Source organism: Phyllopteryx taeniolatus, chromosome 5 (assembly GCF_024500385.1).
Source record: "Phyllopteryx taeniolatus isolate TA_2022b chromosome 5, UOR_Ptae_1.2, whole genome shotgun sequence".
In the NCBI taxonomy this organism is placed as follows: domain Eukaryota; kingdom Metazoa; phylum Chordata; class Actinopteri; order Syngnathiformes; family Syngnathidae; genus Phyllopteryx; species Phyllopteryx taeniolatus.
Genome location: NC_084506.1, coordinates 20,713,715 through 20,733,760, shown reverse-complemented (window position 1 = coordinate 20,733,760; position 20,046 = coordinate 20,713,715). Strand labels below are relative to the sequence as shown.

Here is a 20,046-nt window from a genome sequence, read left to right as displayed (position 1 = left end):
GACCACCTTTAGTGATTTCACACACACACACACACACACACACGCGTTAAACCTCACAGCTGTCTCTTTTACCACACACACACAGGCACAAAATCACTGCCTCAAAAAAAAGTTTGGACAACAACTGACAAGTGTGTTTAAAATGTAAATAAGTTTAACTAAAGCCAATGTCACTTCCTCTTGACTATACAGCGTGTGCGTCTATTTATGTATGTTACCTCATGTTCAACGCGCGCGCAGCATGCTTTGTGTCAGACATCTTGTTAGCGTTGTTACTAAATGAACGAATTGCAAACCTGACGTTACCAATTTGGGAAACGAGCCCGCATTCAATTAGCGTGCCACGTGATTGCAGCACATCAACGAAAACGGAAAACAAAACAAGGTCTATTATTAGAATAAAATGTGTGCGTGTGGGACAATGTATAATGCAAATAAATGACTTGCCTTCTTTAGCTTTCTTCCTCCGAACCAACGTGCCCCCCAGTCTGCCCAGAAAGGACTCGTCCTTTTTGCTTTTGACCGACTGCGAGCTGGCGGACATCTTCCACACTGTGTGTGCGCGTGTCTTTCTCACACACGCGATTGTGATGACAATCGGGGAACTGGGCAAGCACGCGCGCACGCGCACACACACACACACACACACACACACACACACACACACACACACACACACACACACACACACACGCCGGCCAAGTCAAGGGCAGATAAGCAGGAGCGACTAATGTGAATCACATGGAGCGGTGCGTCGGTTCACAGCGCCCCCAATAGGCGCGATGTGGAACTACACATGCGGTTTGTCCTGATGTGTCCTCCAAAATTTGGGACCACCAGGCAGACACATGATGGAATTCATGTGACGTATTTTAATTTGGTATACAAATCAGCTTGGCGGAGTAGTGCACTGTCAATAAGTCCCATACTCGAGTCTCAGCTCGTAGGATTTTGAAGTTTATTACAAAAACGTGCATGTTGGGAAGAGTGAAGAAAGATTTTCCATTAGTGTGAATGTGAGTGTGAATGGTTGTTTGTCTATAAGTGCCTTCCTCGATAAGTTGGCCGGCGAACAGTTCAGGGTTGGCGTTTGTATGTTCCCTTTGTGCTTGTGTGGGATGAAAATGAATGGACGGGACATTCATATTGAAGCTTCAGTTGTCCTCGCCTCCACTTTTTTGTGCTGTTTTAATAGGAAAAGAGGACAACAAAACACATTTTGTTAAATAAAAATAAAAATACAAAACAATAGTTTTCAATATAAAATACATAGGATAATATGTACAATTTTAATAAAAATTAAAAAGTGTCAAAATTACAACATAGCAAATTTATTCATTTATTTTAATTTGAATTGAAATTAAAACAAGTGAATAAATTCATTTGTTAAACAAGTAATACAATTGATATATATATATATATATATATATATATACACACACATAAATGCAGGATATAAAGAAATATTCAAAATAATATTTAAGATGTATTTACAATTTTATTCTGATTTATTGTACTAATTTAACACAGCGAGAATAAAAACGACTTAAGTCAGAATGCATAGTAATCTACCATTAACCCACACTAGTAGTCATAATTGCAGTAAATATTTGTATGAAAAATAAAACAGTACGACAGTAACTGAGCACACCTTGTGCCGCTGTGCAAATGAGTTTGTCTCTACTTATCGAGTTTTAGGTCTTATGTTTGATTTTTATTATGCACAGTACTCTGGTACAGCTGCCTTTCTTTATTTTTCCTCTGGAAATAAAGTTGAGTGAGTTGTATGGATTAGGCAGGTGTACCTAAAATTGTGGCTGACGGTTATTTTTCATTCACCTGAGGTCCGCAGCAGCAGCCAGTCGACTTGAAGTCGGCGTCTCAATCGCTCCAGTGCCTCAACATCTTCCGCTAGTGGAGCAGGAAGTCGCCCCAGACAGGGCAAGGGACTCCCAGACAGGGAGGCCGACGTTGGGCTGACCAAAGCCTTGTCATCTCTCTAAAATTGAAGCAATAAGTAAATTTTAACAATGCCAGTCAAACATTTTCCTTGCGGTATAACTAGTCATCTATAACAAAGCATTTATAATCATATTTCTAAATGCTCTACATATATTCAGTGGAGCTATCCATCTCTCTACTGTTGCATTGTGAAGACCAGCCTAATCTCTTCACCTGTATGAGAACAAGCATGCGACCCCGAGCCAAGCCCTGCAGCAGGCCGACCAACTGCTGCCACGCACAGTCGCTGGCACCGTCTGTGCCCGGCATTCGCGCCAGCAGCACCAGAGCGGGGTCGTACTCGTAGGCGAGAGGTAGGAGGAGGCCGAATGTGGCCTGCGCCAACCCCGACGTGTGTCCGCAGCCATTCTTCAGACGCACAGGTATGTAGTGTTTGAGCTGGGGCTCCTCCGGCGCTTCCTTGCTGACGTGCACCGCAAGAGCTGTGCTGAAAGACGACCATGTCATGAACATGTTTTAACACTTCATTATACAGTGAAACCCTCTGTCCATCGCAGGAATACGTTTCAGACCCACCTGGTCACTGTGAAAATTTGTGTAAGATAGAGATCATATAAAAAAAAAAAGCATTTTCCTCATAGTTTTACCCCTCCCAAAGACATTTACACTTTTTAAAACAGTCTTTTGAAGCACACTGTAAATGTATTTGAACACACACAAACAGTTCCAAGCACAAAATGTATATAAAATACTGTACATATTGTAGTGTCGATGTTAGATACTCTATGTGCCTTTAAGAGGCGAAGCCTGGTGAGGTGGTGTGCAAAGTTGGCGAGTCAGCGTGCGAGTGCCTGGGTCTGAGCTGTGGCCAACAGCAGCTCGTGTATGAATGTGCTTGTTTTACTGTTCTGTTGTACAATGATTTGCAAATCATGTTCAACCTATATTTAATTGAATACACAACAAAGACAATATATTTAATGTTCAAACTGATAAACTTTGTTTTTAGCAAATAATCATTAACTTAGAATTTTATGGCTGCAACATGTTCCAAAACAGCTGGGACAGGGTCATGTTTACCACTGTGTTACATCACCTTTTCTTTTAACAACATTCAATAAACGTTTGGGAATTCAAGACACTAATTGTTGAAGCTATGTAGGTGGAATTCTTTCCCATTCTTGCTTGATGTGCAGCTTCAGATGTTCAGCCGTCTGGGGTCTTCGTTGTCGTATTTTATGCTTCATAATGCGCCACACATTTTCAATGGGAGACAGGTCTGGACTGCAGGCAGGCCAGTCTAGTACCCGCATTCTTTTACTACGAAGCCACGTTGTTGTAACACGTGCAGAATGTGGTTTGGCACTGTCTTGCTGAAATAAGCAGGGGCGTCCATGAAAAAGACGTTGCTTGGATGGCAGCATGTCTCTCCAAAACCTGTATGTACCTTTCAGCATTAATGGTGCCTTCACAGATGTGTAAATTACCCATGCCATTGGCACTAACACAGCCCCTTACCAACACAGATGCTAGATTTTGAACTTTGCGTCCATAACAGTCCAGATGGTTCTTTTTCTCTTTGGCCACGACGTCAACAATTTCCCAAAACAATTTGAAATGTGGACTCGTCAGACCACAGAACACTTTTCCACTTTGCATCGGTCCATCTTAGATGAGCTCGGGCCCTGAGAAGCCGGCGGCGTTTCTGGGCGTTGTTGATACATGGCTTTTGCTTTGCATTGTAGAGTTTCAAGTTGCACTTACGGATGTAGCGCCGAACTGTATTTACTGACATTGGTTTTCTGAAGTGTTCCTGAGCCCATGTGGTGATATCCTTTACACATTGATGTTGGTTTTTGATGCAGTGCCGCCTGAGGGATCGAAGGTCACGGGCATTCAATGTTGGTTTTCGGCCTTGCCGCTTACATGCAATGATTTCTCCAGATTCTCTGAACCTTTTGACGATATTATGGACCGTAGATGATGAAATCCCTAAATTCCTTGCAATTGTACGTTGAGGAACATTGTCCTTAAACTGTTCGACTATTTTCTCACGCACTTGTTTACAAAGAGGTGAACCTCGCCCCATCTTTGCTTGTGAATGACTGAACAATTCAGGGAAGCTCCTTTTATACCCAATCGTGGCACCCACCTGTTCCCAATTAGCCTGTTCACCTGTGGGATGTCCCAAACAGGGGTTTGATGAGCATTCCTCAACTTTTTTGCCAACTGTCCCAGCTTTTTTGGAACGTGTTGCAGCCATAAAATTCTAAGTTAATGATTATTTGCTAAAACCAATCAAGTTTATCAGTTTGAACATTAAATATCTTGTCTTTGTAGCGTATTCAATTAAATATAGGTTGAACATGATTTGTAAATCATTGTATTCTGTTTTTATTTATGTTTCACACAACGTCCCAACTTCATTGGAATTGGGGTTGTACATTGGCGAATGGGACTCCCTTTTTCCACATGCAAGGGCACGACAGTAAGGAAGTATACTATAAAAGATCACAATAAACTGCATAGTATGGTGTGGGGAACACTGTATAAAAAAGTAGGAATAATATTCACCCATCTTCTGGCAGGTGACTCAGGACTCCAGTGCCTCCAACACATACAACCAAAACACTGCGCGGAAAGGAAGAAACAACTTGCTTTGATTGCTAGTTATAATCCAGTTACAGCTAGATCCACTTTGTTTTACCGCTGTTTGAGAGCAGTTGCGTGCCGGATGACGGGCGCCATCGCCATGGAGATGTCACCTACCAAGGCCAATCCATTGCAGATCTGGGCAGGGCCAAGAGAATGTCAGGAAAGGCAGTGCGGCTCAACTGCAAGTCTTAGCCCCTAATTTTATCCACTTATCAAAGGTAGAGTGTTGTGTTGAGGGAATCCAAATTTAAGGCCACCTCACTACATATGACAATGAGTTGGCTCAATCTTCCATTCATCCATTTTCTATAACGCTTGTCCTCATAAGGGTGGCGGGTGACCTGGAGCCTATCCCAGCTCATTTGTGGGTGAGAGGCAGATCACATATGGACAAACAAGTATTCACACTCACATTCACACGCATGGACGATTTAGAGTTTTTAAAACATCCTGTATGAAAATAAAATATAAAAAACATTTCAAAAATATTATTTGGTTTACAGTGATTGCATACTAATTACAAATAGTTCCATCCATCCATCCATTTTCTGAGCCGCTTATCCTCACAAGGGTCGCAGGAGCGCTGGAGCCTATCCCAGTTATCTCCGGGCAGGAGGTGGGGTACACCTTGAACTGGTTGCCAGCCAATCACAGGGCACATAGAAACAAACAACCATTCACACTCACATTCACATCTACGGGCAATTTAGAGCCTTCAATTAACCTAGCATGCATGTTTTTGGGATGAGGGAGGAAACGGGAAACCCTGGAGAAAACCCCCGCAGGCACGGGGAGAACATGCAAACTCCACACAGGCGGGGCCGGGGATTGAATCCGGGTCCTAAGAACTGTGAGGCAGACACTCTAACCAGTCGGCCACCGTGCCGCCATTACAAATACTTTATAAAGAAAATACAGTAAACTCCCTCCATCACAGGGGTTACGTTCCTGACCGCCCTGCGAGAAGTGAAAATCTGTGAAATAGAAATACCCTATGAAAATACACCCTAGGCATGTTTTTAATAACATTTATGGTACTTAATTTTTTTAAAGGTCTTTAAACACACTTTTAAATCAATACACACACATTAAAAAACATATAATATATTGAAAGAGAGAGAGGGGAGAGAGAGAGAAAGAGAGAGTAGGAGCAATGGATAACACAAAAATATTGTACAAACAGTATTAAAAAAAAAATTGAGTAACAACTGTAATAACACTTACAAAAAAGAACGTGAAATACCGGGACCACGAATACTGAATCGCAAAATAGCGGGGGTTTATTGAAAACAGAGCAATGTTGTTTATTTTGTTTTTAAGACCTTGGAACGGCGAATGTAAGGGTAATGTTATCGTCTTTTAGGCTTTCATCTTGGTAAATCAAACTGAATACTTTTCAGGTGTTCCCTGTGTAGCGTTACCTTAAACTTCTTTTAGACATGTGTGCAACAATAACCAATTCTTAGAGAGCAGAAACACAAGGCACCCTTCACATTTGTAATTACAATTAACAGTTAAATTGTTTTTCTACTTTTATGACAATTAAGAATTGAAATCGAAAATAAACAAATATATATTGTTCACTTTTTTTCATTTCTATTTAATTTCCCTCATGGGATGAATAAAGTACCTATCTAATAAAGGTATTATGATGCACAGTTTTAAAAAATACAGTATGTTCTGACTACCTCGTTATTCTCCATTTTCCCGACAAGTGCAGTTAGACTGGACATAACAGCATCATCATCAAAGTCCTCTCTGGTTGGAGAGAGAGAAAGAAAATGAGGGTTATTAAGGTGGTCAATTTTGAAACTCAAAGAAACAAAGAGAGAATCGCACTCGGCTGAGAGTGAGTCGGCATGCTCGGACAAGCTGAAGCGTTTGCATCCTTCGGGAGAAGCTACGTCCTCGGGGATTACCACCGCGGTGCGTACTGGAGGCGGGACACACTTCTGAGGCTCCGGCCACGTTACGCCGTCTTTGCTTTCAACTCCTTCTCCCCTTTGCAGCTTTTCTTCTCTTCCTTTTTCTTCCAGCTTGATGCGCTTCGTGCTGATGTCTGAGGGGGGTGCTTCAGCTGGAGAAAAGCACACAAAAAACATAACAAAAGGTTGTAAAATAAATTGAGGTTTACCAATAAAGTGTCAAACCAAGGGTGTCAAACTTGTTTGCATCATGGGCCACATCGCAGTTATGGTTTCCCTGCTGGAGACACTGAGGGTAAAGGTGCATGTCTCTAGACCCAAATCCTATTGAGCATATCTGGGTTATCCTAAAAAAAAAAAAAAAAACTCCATACTCAAGAGGGTTAAGACACTGCTGGAAACTAATGTCAGTTATGGGTCTCCTCACTTTTGTTGCCAGCGGTTTAGACATAAATGGTTGTGTGCTGAGTTACTTTGGGTGGACAACAATTGTGTTATACAAGCTGTACACTGTTTTATACCGTAGCAAAGTGTCCTTTATTTAGAATTGTCCCATGTAAATATAAAATAATATATTTACAAAAATGTGAAGGGTGTACTCACGTTTGGGAGATACTGTACAAATTAGCACAAGATGGGCAATGCTAATACTTGATGTGTGTTTAAAAAAAAAAGAGTCAACAGTGAGTAGTGTCATTAATTCCCCTTGAACGGTAATCAAGTTTGTCTAAACAAGAACTGTATTTAAAATGAGCTACTTGTCAGTCCAGTAATACCTGCATGTTTGAAGCAGGACCAGTACTTCCGATGAGCTGCGCGAACACACTGAATGGACTCGAGTGCGCTGAAAGAGAAGCAGTTCCACTCGAAGTAAGGGCGTCGTACACAAACTCATTGATCGGCGACACGGTGCGGCTGAACCTCTGACAGGGGCCTTGCAGGTCAGCGGGCCGGGGCGCTGGATATCCGAGCAGAGTTTGAACTGTGACACACACGGACTGGCTGAGTGAAGTCAAGTTGTATCCTCCCTGGAAAATGTTTGCAGGATGCTGTCAAAAGGTTCACATGTTCAATGATGGCTGGATGGATGGATGATGGATGGATGGATAGATTGATATCTGACCTCAAACCTAGTTAGCTACCCAGATAGCTAACTAGCTAGCCAGGTAGCGATCTAGCTAGATTAGAATGGATGGATGGTAGATTAGGATAGATAGATAGATAGATAGATAGATAGATAGATAGATAGATAGATAGATAGATAGATAGATAGATAGATAGATAGATAGATAGATAGATAGATAGATAGATAGACAGACAGACAGACAGACAGACAGATAGACAGATAGACAGATAGATAGATAGATAGATAGATAGATAGATAGATAGATAGATAGATAGACAGACAGACAGACAGACAGATAGACAGATAGATAGATAGATAGATAGATAGATAGATAGATAATCAGACCTCCAGCACTGCACATAGTTTCCCCCCAGCGAGGTTCATCAGCAGGTGGGTGAGGTGGGCAAAGATTTCAGGGGTGGCACACATTTCACCCTGGAAAATATTAAAGCTACAGTAAGAACAATAGTAAGGCCACTGGATAGGTAAAATGGCTACATACAGTATAACCCAAATTGATGGCACAGCAAAATGTAGTTGTGTACCTCTGGGTCACCGATGGCAGAGTCAAAGCCTGCACACACCAACACCAAGTCTGGGCAAAACTGCGACAAGAGTCAGTAGAGTTCAGTCAACGAGCACTTTGTGTCTGTTACTTTCGTTGAATTTGTCTCACCTCGTAGGCGACTGGCAGAAGGACGTGACAGAAGACGGCAAGATAGTCACCATTCTGCATGCCGACCTGGAAATAGGAATTTCACAAACACAATAATGCACACAAGGTTTTGACAACAAAGACTGGTGGAAAGTGGACTATTTTGAGCTAGAAAATACTAATATTTGTTAAAGTATTGCAATATCGTATGTACCAAAAGACTAACTGAGTGAGATTCCCCAGGCAGGAGAAATTAGCAGGCTTTATAGCAACAACTGGCGCAGGACCATTTTACAGTAGAAAATAGTAGCTTTTGTTGCATTTTTACAAATAGCAATATTATATGTACACAGTACATCAACAAAACAGACTGGAAAGTGAATGGAGTGAGCTTCCACAGGTTAGCAGATTTTGCGTGCCACTGACCTTGTTCCAAGGTACATTTATATTGAAGCCAGCACCTTTGTCCTTGCCAACACTGTCATAGTCTGATTCTCTGAGCTCAGGCCAGAATTTCTGATGTTCGTAACGGTGCCAAGATAAATAAAGCACGCTGTGGAAGGAAACCAATTTAAAATTATGATAAAATATACAGAAACTTAGTAAATGTACACACCTTGGGTCGTCCTCAAAGGCATACTGCACTCCTTGACCATGATGTATGTCCCAGTCAACTATCAGCACTCTGAAAAGAAAACCAAACAAATTTAAACAAAGTATGAAGAAATTACACAGGTGTGCATTTCTCTCTGTAGCCACGCTACCTTTGAATGCCATACTTTTGCTGGGCATATTTGGCTGCTATGGCCACGTTGTTGAACACGCAGAAACCACTGGCTGCACTGCGCATGCTGTGGTGCCCTGGGGGTCTATTGAGAATAAAAGATATGGTTATGCGTGCAAATTCAACAGAGAGATGGCCTAAAAGTTCTTACCTGACTAGAGCTATGCCGTTTCTCACCCTCCCGGTCATCACGCCGTCGACCAGCTGCAGTGCGGCTCCCACTGCCAGCGTCGCACAGTGATAGCTGTTCTGTAGCATAAAGTAGAAGCAACCTATGGTCTTTGACTACTATAAATGGCTGCTAGAATGACTTGGAACTATAGTGAACTTGGAACTGTTTTCCGTGTGTTCGATAAACGGCCGAAAAGCGCACTTGCATCTGTGGCTGTCTTTTCCCACATGCGAGGGCATTACAGTAATTATATTGTAAAAACCCATAAAAACACAATCGGTTCAAAAAATCTGCAACTCAGCAGGGGCGCAAACGATGAACCACGATATAGCAGGTAAACACTAAGTCCCACTAACTGGGTGGAAGTAGACGGCTCCATATTGCAAGGTGAACTCTCTCAGGTCTTCCAGAGTCATGTATGGGGTCTTCTTCACTGCCTCCAGGTACTCCTCGCTAGAACAACATTTTGGTAGTTCTTAAAAAGGGAATCATAAACAACATTTGAACATTGTGGGCTCAGGACTCACCTGTGAATCAGGAGAATGTCGGCGTCCGTGGCCTGCCGGACAGGGATAGAGACACATCGAGCAGCCAGGCCGCTCCTGACCAACGCTTCGTGACTCGCTGTCAGACGCTCGGGTCTCTCAATTTCACAATCTGGACTGGAAGTGGATTTTTATAATTAAAGTTTGAATTTCAGGATTAGACACACATCATTGGTCAAGGGGATTGTAAAAAAAAAAAAATGTCTTTGCTGAGTGTAAACTGAATATCCTTGTGTGGTATAATTAAAGGATTCAAATAAAATACTCCATAATAATATTTTTAAAAAAATAAAATCTCTCTCTCTCTAAACACTAAAAATAATTTTTAAGTAAGTAATATTGAAATTTCCTGAGAATGTGAATGTTGGGTTTTCATTAGCTGTGACAGTGAGCTGTAATCATCAAAATTCTATAATAAAAAGATCCATGAAATATTACACTCAATGTGCAGTGAATATCAATTTCTGAATTGAATTACTGATTTTTTTTACAGTATTATAATTCATCAATATGCACCTCTACATATTATATGAATATTCTTATAATTTTATTTTTAGATTGTTTTTGTCGCAGCAGTTTTTTTCATCTTATTTCAAAGTTATGAATCAAAAAGAAAAAAAATGTACACCATAAATAATATAATAATAATAATAATAATATTTACCTATGCAAAAAAAAAAAAAAAAAAGGGATCGTTGGGGCAATGTTACGATTTGGTACACGTGCTTAGATAAACCGACCAGCAACAACGTACTGACACAAACAAGTTAACCTAAACAGTATAAACATAACACCGGACAATTATGTCCATGTAACACACGTGCATTTAAAATTTTACTACAACTAAAAAAAATACATTATCTTTTGTAAAAAAAATAATATTAATAACATTGAAAAATAGGGTTTCCATTAGGGTGCACCAACCAAACTAATCCGACCAGCAACACCAACTCTAAACATTTTCCACTACAGCATGAACAATGCGTTATTTTAGTAAAGGTACGCTTGTTAAAAAAAAAAAACAATACAAAAACACACAGATTAGCGCTGCATTTTAAACTGTAATGTCATTTTAATCAAAGATCCGGCTAACTAAATAAAGCTCCGTGGGGAAAATAAAAATAAAAATCCGTCAGTCATTCATTATGTTATGTTGTGTTTGTGGACCATAGCGACCAGCAGTAAATTATTAGCTACACATAGCAAAGTTTCCATACAGACTTGTTCGCCTAGCTAAATGGCGGTTTATTTGTCACCTCGCACTTACTCTAACCACAGCAGTTTGTAGCGAGTCATCTCCTCGTCGTAAACTAAGGCTGTTTCCATCTTGGGAGCGCTGTTTAATGTCTGCAGGGAGGGAAAAACTTGAAGACAGCCAGGCAAAACCTTCCATGACCGCTATGAAGGGTCACAGCGCCTCCTGTGAAAATTAAACGGTACTGCCTTTTGCAGCAAATGTTTTTGTAATTTAAAAAAACCCTCTTAATTTTAAAATGTAATAACAATACAATTTATATTGTGATTGTAGTTTTTTGTGTTGAATTTGTTTATTGATTTTTCACTTTTTAAATTTTAATTAGGCCATTCTCACCAATTTCTATTTGCCGAGACTCTTAAAAATTAAATAATTTAAATACAATATAAATACCACGTATACACAAAATATAATCATAAAATCCATCCATCCATCCATTTTCTGAGCCGCTTCTCCTCACTTGGGTCGCGGGCAATCATAAAATCATAATATAAATATAATGTATACTGTATATACAGTACATTCAAAATAAGAATACATGATTCACATTAATTATATTACGTGTAATATAATCTAATTACAGTACTTAAGATATTCATAAAACATATAAAGACTATTATTACATAATATGTATACAAAATATATAACTAAAGTAGATATTCAATATTAATATACTATAATGCAATTAAATAAAACAAATGTAAAATAAAAAAATACTATTAACATGCACATTGTGAGGGTATTTTGTCAGCTTTATTACTACATTTTATATTGAAACTAGACTGGAACAGCTTCTTGAAAATACTGCGCTGTAATCACTATTCCATGTGTTCTCAATACAATTCATTAATATAAACAAAACAAAGACATTCTCAAGGCATCTGTGAGTTCACACCATTTTATTTTTCATACAAAAAATAGAGTGCAAAGTAATATTTAAAAAAAAAAAAGGATACATTTACACTGATAAACAATGTATATTTTCTGTATAATACTTAATTTTATATTTGCAATTTAATTTAATATTTAGATACTGTATACGCAATGTTTATTGGGGTTTTTTTTTGGGGGGGGGGGGTAGGTGGGGTGGGGGGGGGGAGGTCTCTGACACTTGGAGATGCTCAAACACGCCTCTGGTCAAATTGACCCAGTGACATTATTGGTGTTCCTGAGACAGAGAGGGTTCTGTTTGAGTTTTCTTCCATAGAAAGAGTTTGTCCTTGCCTCTGTTGCAAAGTTCTTGCTCATGTGGGGTTCATTTGTTAGTTTTCAGTTTTTTTTTAAATGTATGAGAACAGGGGCGGAGCCAAAGAGAGGGCTGGGGTGCCCATGGCCAACCCCGATGGCCACCCCATTGTATGTTTTTGTCCAGAGTTGTGTTTCTTTGAGAGGCGGCGCATCTATAAAGAGCTACAAGACACCAAGAAAGAACGTGAACGATACCATTTGCACCCCTGGTGGCGTCTGTTTTTTTTCGAGAGGCATCATCAAAATGTTGGCCACCCGACAGAATATTCTCTGGCTGTGCCTTTGTAAGAGGAGTGTGGTTCTTGACATGCTCAATGTTTAAAGTGCCTTGAGACAATTTTTGTTGTGAATTGGTGCTATATAAATGAAATGGACTGCTTTAGATCTTGGCTGTTTCCGCTCACTGTTCAGTGACCATCTCTGCCTCCTGCGTTTTGTCTGCCGTTTCCTCCTGTGTTCTCGTAGGGCCGTCTAAGCTCCCCTCCTGGTCCTCCTTCTGCGCCTCCCTTCGTTCCATTTCCTTTCTCCTCCGTGCTCCGCACAGCTGCAGGAGCGTCTGCCTGCATCTCTTCCGGAAGGACTGGTCGCAGGCGGCGTAGAGCAGCGGGTTGAGGCAGGAGTTTAGGTAGGCCACGCAGGTGACGTACGGGTACGCCGCCAGCAGGATCTGATCCAAGGCGCAGGAGTACGGCAGGAACCCGAACTCCAGGAGCAGCGACAAAGTCTTGTTGACGTGCAGAGGCAGCCAGCACAGGAAGAAGGCCAACACCAGAGTCACGATGACCCTGAGTAGCCTACGCTGGCGCCGGGGGTCAGGTCGAGGCCCGCGGCCAAAGTGTCTGCTGAGGAGGCGGGCCAGGGAACAGTAGCACACCAGCAGGACGACGAGGGGCAACAGGAAGCCAAGCAGCGTGGACTTGAGGCTCAGGACCGCCGCCCACCACATCTGGGCACGCTCTCTCTCGTCCTCGTCCGGCTCGTCTCTGATCAGCATGGAGTAGTCCATCTGGCACGCTATAGAACCTGACTCATCCGCCCAATCGGCCACCTGGACGGAGCGCAGCAGCAAGGCGGGCAGCGCCAGGAACCCGGCCAACACCCACAATCCCGCCAGCGCCCTCGGAGCCCGGGTGGAGGGCCGGCGACGCGGGTGTCCGGTCAGGACCCAATAGCGCTCCACACTGAGCACGCTCAGGCTGAAGATGCTGGCGTACATGTTGAGGGCAGTGAGGAAGCTGCTGAGCTGGCACAACGTCTGCCCGAACGGCCAGTGGTACCCCAGGGCCGTGTACGCAGCCCACAGGGGAAGGGTCACCAGGAAGCAGAGGTCTGCTAAAGCTAAGCTGGCTATCAGAGAGTCTGTTAGGGAGCGGGACGGGCACGGGGTCCCGGCAGACGAGGAGGAGGAGCTGGAGGAAGTGTTTCTTCTGGACGGATACCTACAATCCTTCTGGTCGGTTCGGCAACAGGGCCTCAGAAATCCTGCGGGATGACTTCTCTTCCTGTCGGCTCGGTCCAAGTAGGCCCACAGCACCAGACTGTTGCCTAGGCAACCCAGCACAAAGGCTAGCATGTAGACGGACGGAATGATGGAGAAGGAGGGAGACCAGTCGGTGTAGTCGCATTGGAAGAAAGGAGAAGGCGAAGGGGAGGTTAAGGACTCTGCATCTGACATGTTGGACTCCATTTAAAAGGTTTTTCAAACTCGGATTAGATGTTTGCTCTTCTCGGCTTTGATCTGCTGATCTATGCAAGCACAAAGTTTGTAGAAACATTAGTTCATCAGCTTTGTCACGTCTTTAATCAGCTTTTAAAACAGACTTTTTTTTTTTACACAGGGGTGTGGTCTGGCCGAGGTTATTGGGAGAGCTGATGTAGATATGGTTGCAAAAGTGTGCACACCCTTTTATAACTGAGATGTGGCTGTGTTCAGAATTAACTTGTCACATTCGAACTTATGTTAAATGGGAGACAACACACACCTGCCACTGTTTAAAGTGATTACCCACCAAAAAGTTCAGCTGTTCTAGTAGGCTTTTACAACCTGTAGTTTTTGTACTAACACTATCTGCTATTTCGAACTGTATGTAACTCCTTCCACCTAAGACCCCAGTTCCATCTGAAGAAAAACAGGTCCAAAGCATAATGCTGCCACCACCATGCATCACTTTAGGTATGGTATTCTTTTGATGATGAGCAGTGTTGAGCTTGTGCTAAACATACCTTTTGGAATTATGGGCAAAACGTTAAACCTTGGATCATCACAAAACTTCCGAAACGTGGGAAAATGTATTATGGTCCGATGAAACCAAGGCCATTTAAACTATTTAATGTGTTGGATGTGATTGGTTAATTCTGAGCACTGCCAGATCCCCAGCTCAAAGGGTATGCACATTTGTGCAGCCACATTATCTCAGTTGCTCATTTTTACTTCCCCTCATGATTATCATTATTTTTTTCCCAATTGAGTTAAACAAGCCATGTTACATTATGGTGAAAAAAAATGGTCTAATTTTTTAATAACACAAAAACTGGTATTTGAACAGGGGTGTGGAGACTTTTTATATCCACAGGTTTGATTCATTAGCTGTGATGATAACCAGAGAACAGGGAATGTCACTTACTGCAACATAGGAAGGTTTTGTGTCAAACAGTCATTTTCCAAAGGTGAGTAGTTTCACTTTGTGGTTTTATCAGTGGTTAACGTCTCCTTATATTTGTGTGATGGTTAGCAATGTAAAAACAAAACAAAAAAAGATAATGATATATACTTTAAGTTACTTGTCGCTTTTACTTTGGCTTTTTGTGGTCTACCAGTGACAGCAAGAATGTTAAGTGCGATAACAATAGAACAGGACATTAACCCTTTAACTACCCACTTTACCAACTTAAGTTAATTATACTTTTAGTATTATTTTATGATACTGTGGCTTACACCTCTTCCATGACTGCAATGTTAAAATGGAAATAATTTTCACTGCTAGTCACAAACCTTTCTTCTTCTTTGGCTTTTGGCGGCCTATCAGTGATGGCAACACGATTAATCATTTATCAATTACATTAATAAATAATACTAAGCAGATGTTAACGTAACAGGCATCCTGAAAGGGTGAGGGGGTTTGCTTTATTATGCAGAATTAACCTGAAGATCACTTACCTGCAGACACTCCATCAGCTTGAATTAAAATCCAGTGCGACAGAGAAAATTCAGCTTCTCTTTGGTTATCTAGTTTTCTCTCTGAGATGTGCACGGTGAGTCTTATAAACAACCTATGCCCTCCCGCCCATAGACAATCACACACCTCCTCTCACTTGTCCTCACAGTAGACCACACCAGTGGAGTTACGAGACCTGCAAACATCCCCCCAAACCCGAGCACACACACCTCCCACGAGACACAATAAGCTCCCCCCACAGTCTGCTTGCAAACACACACAGATGCAAAAGGATAATTCAATGTATCCAAATGCACATCCATACAAATATGTGCTCACTTTGTTGATTGTCTCTCCCGAGCAGCAAAACGCAAAAGACAAACACTAAAAGTCAACACACTCACTCAAGAGCACCATAAAAGGGACCTCCTGAGACCCGACATCATTCTACAGTGTAAGAGGCATGAGAATTCATTCCCAAATATTTTACCCTCACCAAATGGTCAAGTATATAGTTAAAAAATATCTCTACAGTACTCTGTCAATATGTATTGTTTATTTTCACACTGAACTTTAAAGACTAATAAAACCTTCATTGTTTAATTTGACAAAGATTTTTTCTAGGATTTTACTTGTTCTGATAGCCTTTTTATCGATGGTAAAATTTTAACTTAAAAAAAATATCTCGGGGGGGGGGGGGCATTTAAATAAAATTACGTTTGTAAAAGAAATCTCAAATACATTTAATTTAAAAAAAACCTTTCCAAAGACAACTTTGTTTTAAAAATTCAAATTTTTTTCCACGACTCCCTCCAAAATACATTTTTTAAAGATTAATCTTAACATATTTTCAAATATTTTTTTTCTCATCATGGCTTTTTTATCCATTCCATCCATCCATTTTCAACACTGCTTATCCTGGTTAGGGTCACGGGACGCTGGAGCCTATCCCAGCTGACTTTGGGCGAAAGGCGGACTACACCCTGAACTGGTCGCCAGTCAGTCGCAGGGCACATATAGACACGGACAACCATTCGCACTCACATTCACACCGTCGCTGAGTGGGAGCTGAACCCACGCTGCCTGCACCAAAGTCAGGCGAGTGTACCGCTACACCATCAGTGACCCTGGCTTTTTTATATTCTTTAAAAATCGTTTACTTTTCATAATGGCTTTTTAAGTTAAAACTTAAAAAAAAATAAAAAAATTTAAATCAATCTATTGTAACTGTGCCTTGAAAATAAAAACTTTCATTTTTTTTTTTATATTCACATTTTTTTTCTTCAAAATACACAACTCAAGAAAACACTTTTCCTCTATGACTATTTAAAGGAGTATTAGGACCATAACAATAACCCAAATCAAGAAAATAAAAAGTTATTTTCTGGTAAGATTCTAACTTCTAAATTCTTGTAACACACAGTATAGATTTTTTCTGTTGCCCTTAAACGTTATCCTGTAAAACAACCCTGAGGAAGGATTGACATGTGAGGTGCAGACCGTGCAGTGCTTGATGGACGACTACACTAGCTTGGAATGGGGTTGCTATGTAAACAGCCGAGATACGGCAACAGTAAATAAGGAGTGCAAAGGTCATGTTAGCATCGAGATGTTGTTACGGGAACAGATGTTTCCACATACATTCCCATCTTTTCTCTGGCTACTCAACACACGCACGCACAAACAGTGTAAAAGGAAATAAAGGTAGAGCAAATACATGCGTTTCCATGGTGCAGAAAAAGGTTGGGCATTGGAGGGAGAAGCAACAAAGCAGAGATATGTTTCTAATCCATAGTTTGAATTTTCTATTCATTCTAATGCGCAATTGGAAGAAAGCACAATTAAATACATGTTACAGATGAGAATGGATTAGAATTTCTTGGACTAACTGTTTCTTTGTCACAGCAAATGTCTTTTATTCTTGTAGTTATTTATAGGCCTCCCTCATCAAATGCCGCTTTCTATGAAAAGCTGGAAATGTTACTGAAACAACTCAATCTTTCAAAAGAGGTGATAATAATGGGTGACCTAAATTTTAATTGGGAAGTTAACAAAGTTAGGAAAAAATTGAAAAGGGTTATGCATGATATGGATATGACTGAGGTTATTAATGGCCCTACGAGAATTACAAACTCCACCCGAACTCAGATTGATCTAGCCTTTACTAATAGGCCAGAAAGGATCTTGAAGCCATACAATATGCTCACAGGATTGTCTGATCACAATCTTATAATGGTCACAAGAAAATTAAATAAAAAGCGCTTCAAACCCTTGGCCACCACTGAATCCAATAGGATACCAAAACATGAACGACAAAATTTCCAAAATTCTATCCAAGAAGTAAACTGGCATGTATTACTCGCTGGTAAAAATTTAGATGAGGATTGTTCTAAATTTGCCAACAAAATACAAGAAATTATTATACAATTTACACGGATAATTAAACTAAAAGCTAGAAAGAATGGCCTTCCTTGGTTAAACACATTTATTCTGAAACTGATGAAAGAACGCGATCATTCCTTGAAGTTGTCGGTCAAATCAGGATACAATAGACAGCACTTTATTTCACTGAGAAATAGGGTAGTGAAAGAAATAAGAAAATCTAAAGCTGACTTTTTCATTACTGCTCTGAATAGTGCGAAGGGAAATTCAAAAATAACCTGGAATTATATTAAAAAACTATTGGGTGATACACAAAATAACAAAACAAAACTAATGCAAATTCAATTCAATGGAAACATCCTGACGGAACCTCAAGTGATGGCTGATGCTTTTAACAACTACTTCATTGAATCTGTGTCAGAAATCTCTTCTAAGTTTGCAGTAAAACAAAGGAAGGAATACCCTGCATTGTCTGCAACGCAGTTCTTTACTATTACAAATATTACTGAGACCAAAGTTATCGATTTAATTCATTCACTCAAACCATCTAAGGCAAAGGATGTTTTTGGAATGGACACGAGCATGCTCAAAGATCTAGGTTCAACTCTTGCTACTCCTATTGCCTCAATCATTAATCTTTCAATTTCATCTGGTCACTTTCCAAAGGCCTGGAAATCTGCTTTTGTTACCCCTGTCTTTAAATCCGGTGACTCAACTTCTCTGAATAACTAGCGACCGATAAGCATTCTTCCGGCCATTTCCAAAGTTGCAGAAAAATGGGTGTCAGAGCAGATTGTCCATTATTTAATCTCTCCATGCCATGCAGTTTGGTTTCAGATCCAAGCATTCCACTGAAATGGCTACATGCCTCTTCATTGAGAAAATAAAATCTTCTCTCGACAAGGGTGGAGTTGTAGGGGCGGTGTTCTTGGACCTCAGGAAAGCTTTCAATACAGTAAATCACTCTGTTCTTCTTACCAAGCTCTCAAAATGTAACTTCTCTCGCAAAGCTGTGAGCTGGATTGAATCATATCTGCATGACCGAACACAATCTGTATCAGTTAACAACTGCAGATCAGAGTCTCTTAGGCTAACCTCTGGAGTCCCTCAGGGATCGATATTAGGCCCCCTTTTATTTAGTCTTTATATCAACGATTTGCCCACTGTTTGCTCTGAAGCAGAGTGCGTAATGTATGCAGACGACACAGTTTTCTTTGTTCATGGTCGCTCCAAAGATACTGTTGCTGCTAAACTCACTAATACAATGTCCTGTGTCACAACTTGGTTGCAGGAGTGCTGTCTACAGCTAAACGTTTCTAAAACTGTAGGCATGTATTTCACTAAAACAAATAGAGTATTACCTGACCCCGACATACTTGTTAATGGAGAAAAAATGCAAATTGTCAGCCAATACAAATATCTTGGGTTAATAATAGATTCACAGCTTTCCCTTAAAGCCCATATTGACAAATTGTGTAAAAATATCAAATTAAACCTCGCAAATTTTCGTGCAATTCGGAATGAAATGTCAACTGAAGCTGCAAAAATTTACGTGCATTCAATGATTCTTAGTCACTTTAACTATTGCATAACCAGTTGGTCCCAGGCTGGTCAGAATGCAAAAAAAACATTGGAAGTTTTGTACAAACAAGTAATTAAAGTGATGGATAAAAAACCAAGGCACTATCATCACTGTGCAATTTTAAAAAAATACAGTCTTTTAAACTTGGACAGTCTTCACATATTTGCAGATTTAAATTTGATTTATAAAGTACTGCATGATTCGGCTCCAGCTCCTCTGGCTGAGTTCATCAGCCAAAGAAACAGCTCTGAGCGTGTCACTCGAGGCTCTGTCAGAGGTGACTGTCTCATTCCTCTGCGCAGGAGCACTTTCAGTCAGTCAGCCTGGTCAGTGAGGAGAGCTGGTGAGTGGAACTCAGTACCTGAGGAGGTTAAACTGCTTACAACATACAAGGCCTTCACAAAAAAACTGAAAATGTGGCTAGTTAACACCTATAGCTGCCAACACTAAAAGACAAGTATGTTATGTTGTTTTTTTGTTATGATCAAAAAAATTCTGGTTTTATTCTCTCTTAATAGTATAATTTGATTATGTATCCTGTATTATATTGTCTTGTAGATGTATTTTACTGCTTTTTTACATCATGGCCAGGGGACGACA

At 40.7% G+C, this 20,046-nt stretch overlaps 2 protein-coding genes across 4 annotated transcripts; both read right to left on the bottom strand.

Moving 5' to 3' along the window:
- Window positions 1-941: 941 nt before the first annotated feature.
- On the bottom strand, window positions 942-11,234 carry hdac10 (histone deacetylase 10). 3 transcript variants are annotated; one of them, XM_061773639.1, is made up of 19 exons: window positions 11,092-11,234; window positions 9,807-9,941; window positions 9,636-9,732; window positions 9,259-9,356; window positions 9,088-9,192; window positions 8,940-9,008; window positions 8,750-8,876; window positions 8,345-8,410; window positions 8,214-8,273; window positions 8,014-8,103; window positions 7,464-7,591; window positions 7,319-7,386; window positions 6,457-6,694; window positions 6,306-6,375; window positions 4,670-4,752; window positions 4,537-4,593; window positions 2,176-2,449; window positions 1,840-1,999; window positions 942-1,183 (listed from the first exon to the last, which is right to left on the bottom strand). In XM_061773639.1, exons 1-19 carry the CDS (start codon window positions 11,148-11,150, stop codon window positions 1,155-1,157), a joined length of 2,013 nt encoding a protein of 670 aa, XP_061629623.1. In that variant the 5' UTR covers window positions 11,151-11,234; the 3' UTR covers window positions 942-1,154. The 3 variants fall into 3 exon arrangements, with proteins under 3 accessions (XP_061629623.1, XP_061629624.1, XP_061629625.1); XM_061773640.1 differs by having other exon boundaries at window positions 7,464-7,570; XM_061773641.1 differs by lacking the exon at window positions 942-1,183 and having other exon boundaries at window positions 1,861-1,999; window positions 2,176-2,444.
- An 892-nt stretch (window positions 11,235-12,126) lies between these two features.
- aplnr2 (apelin receptor 2) lies at window positions 12,127-15,638 on the bottom strand. The gene is made up of 2 exons (XM_061773182.1): window positions 15,485-15,638; window positions 12,127-14,073 (listed from the first exon to the last, which is right to left on the bottom strand). Exon 2 carries the CDS (start codon window positions 14,012-14,014, stop codon window positions 12,728-12,730), a length of 1,287 nt encoding a protein of 428 aa, XP_061629166.1. The 5' UTR covers window positions 14,015-14,073; window positions 15,485-15,638; the 3' UTR covers window positions 12,127-12,727.
- Window positions 15,639-20,046: the final 4,408 nt, after the last annotated feature.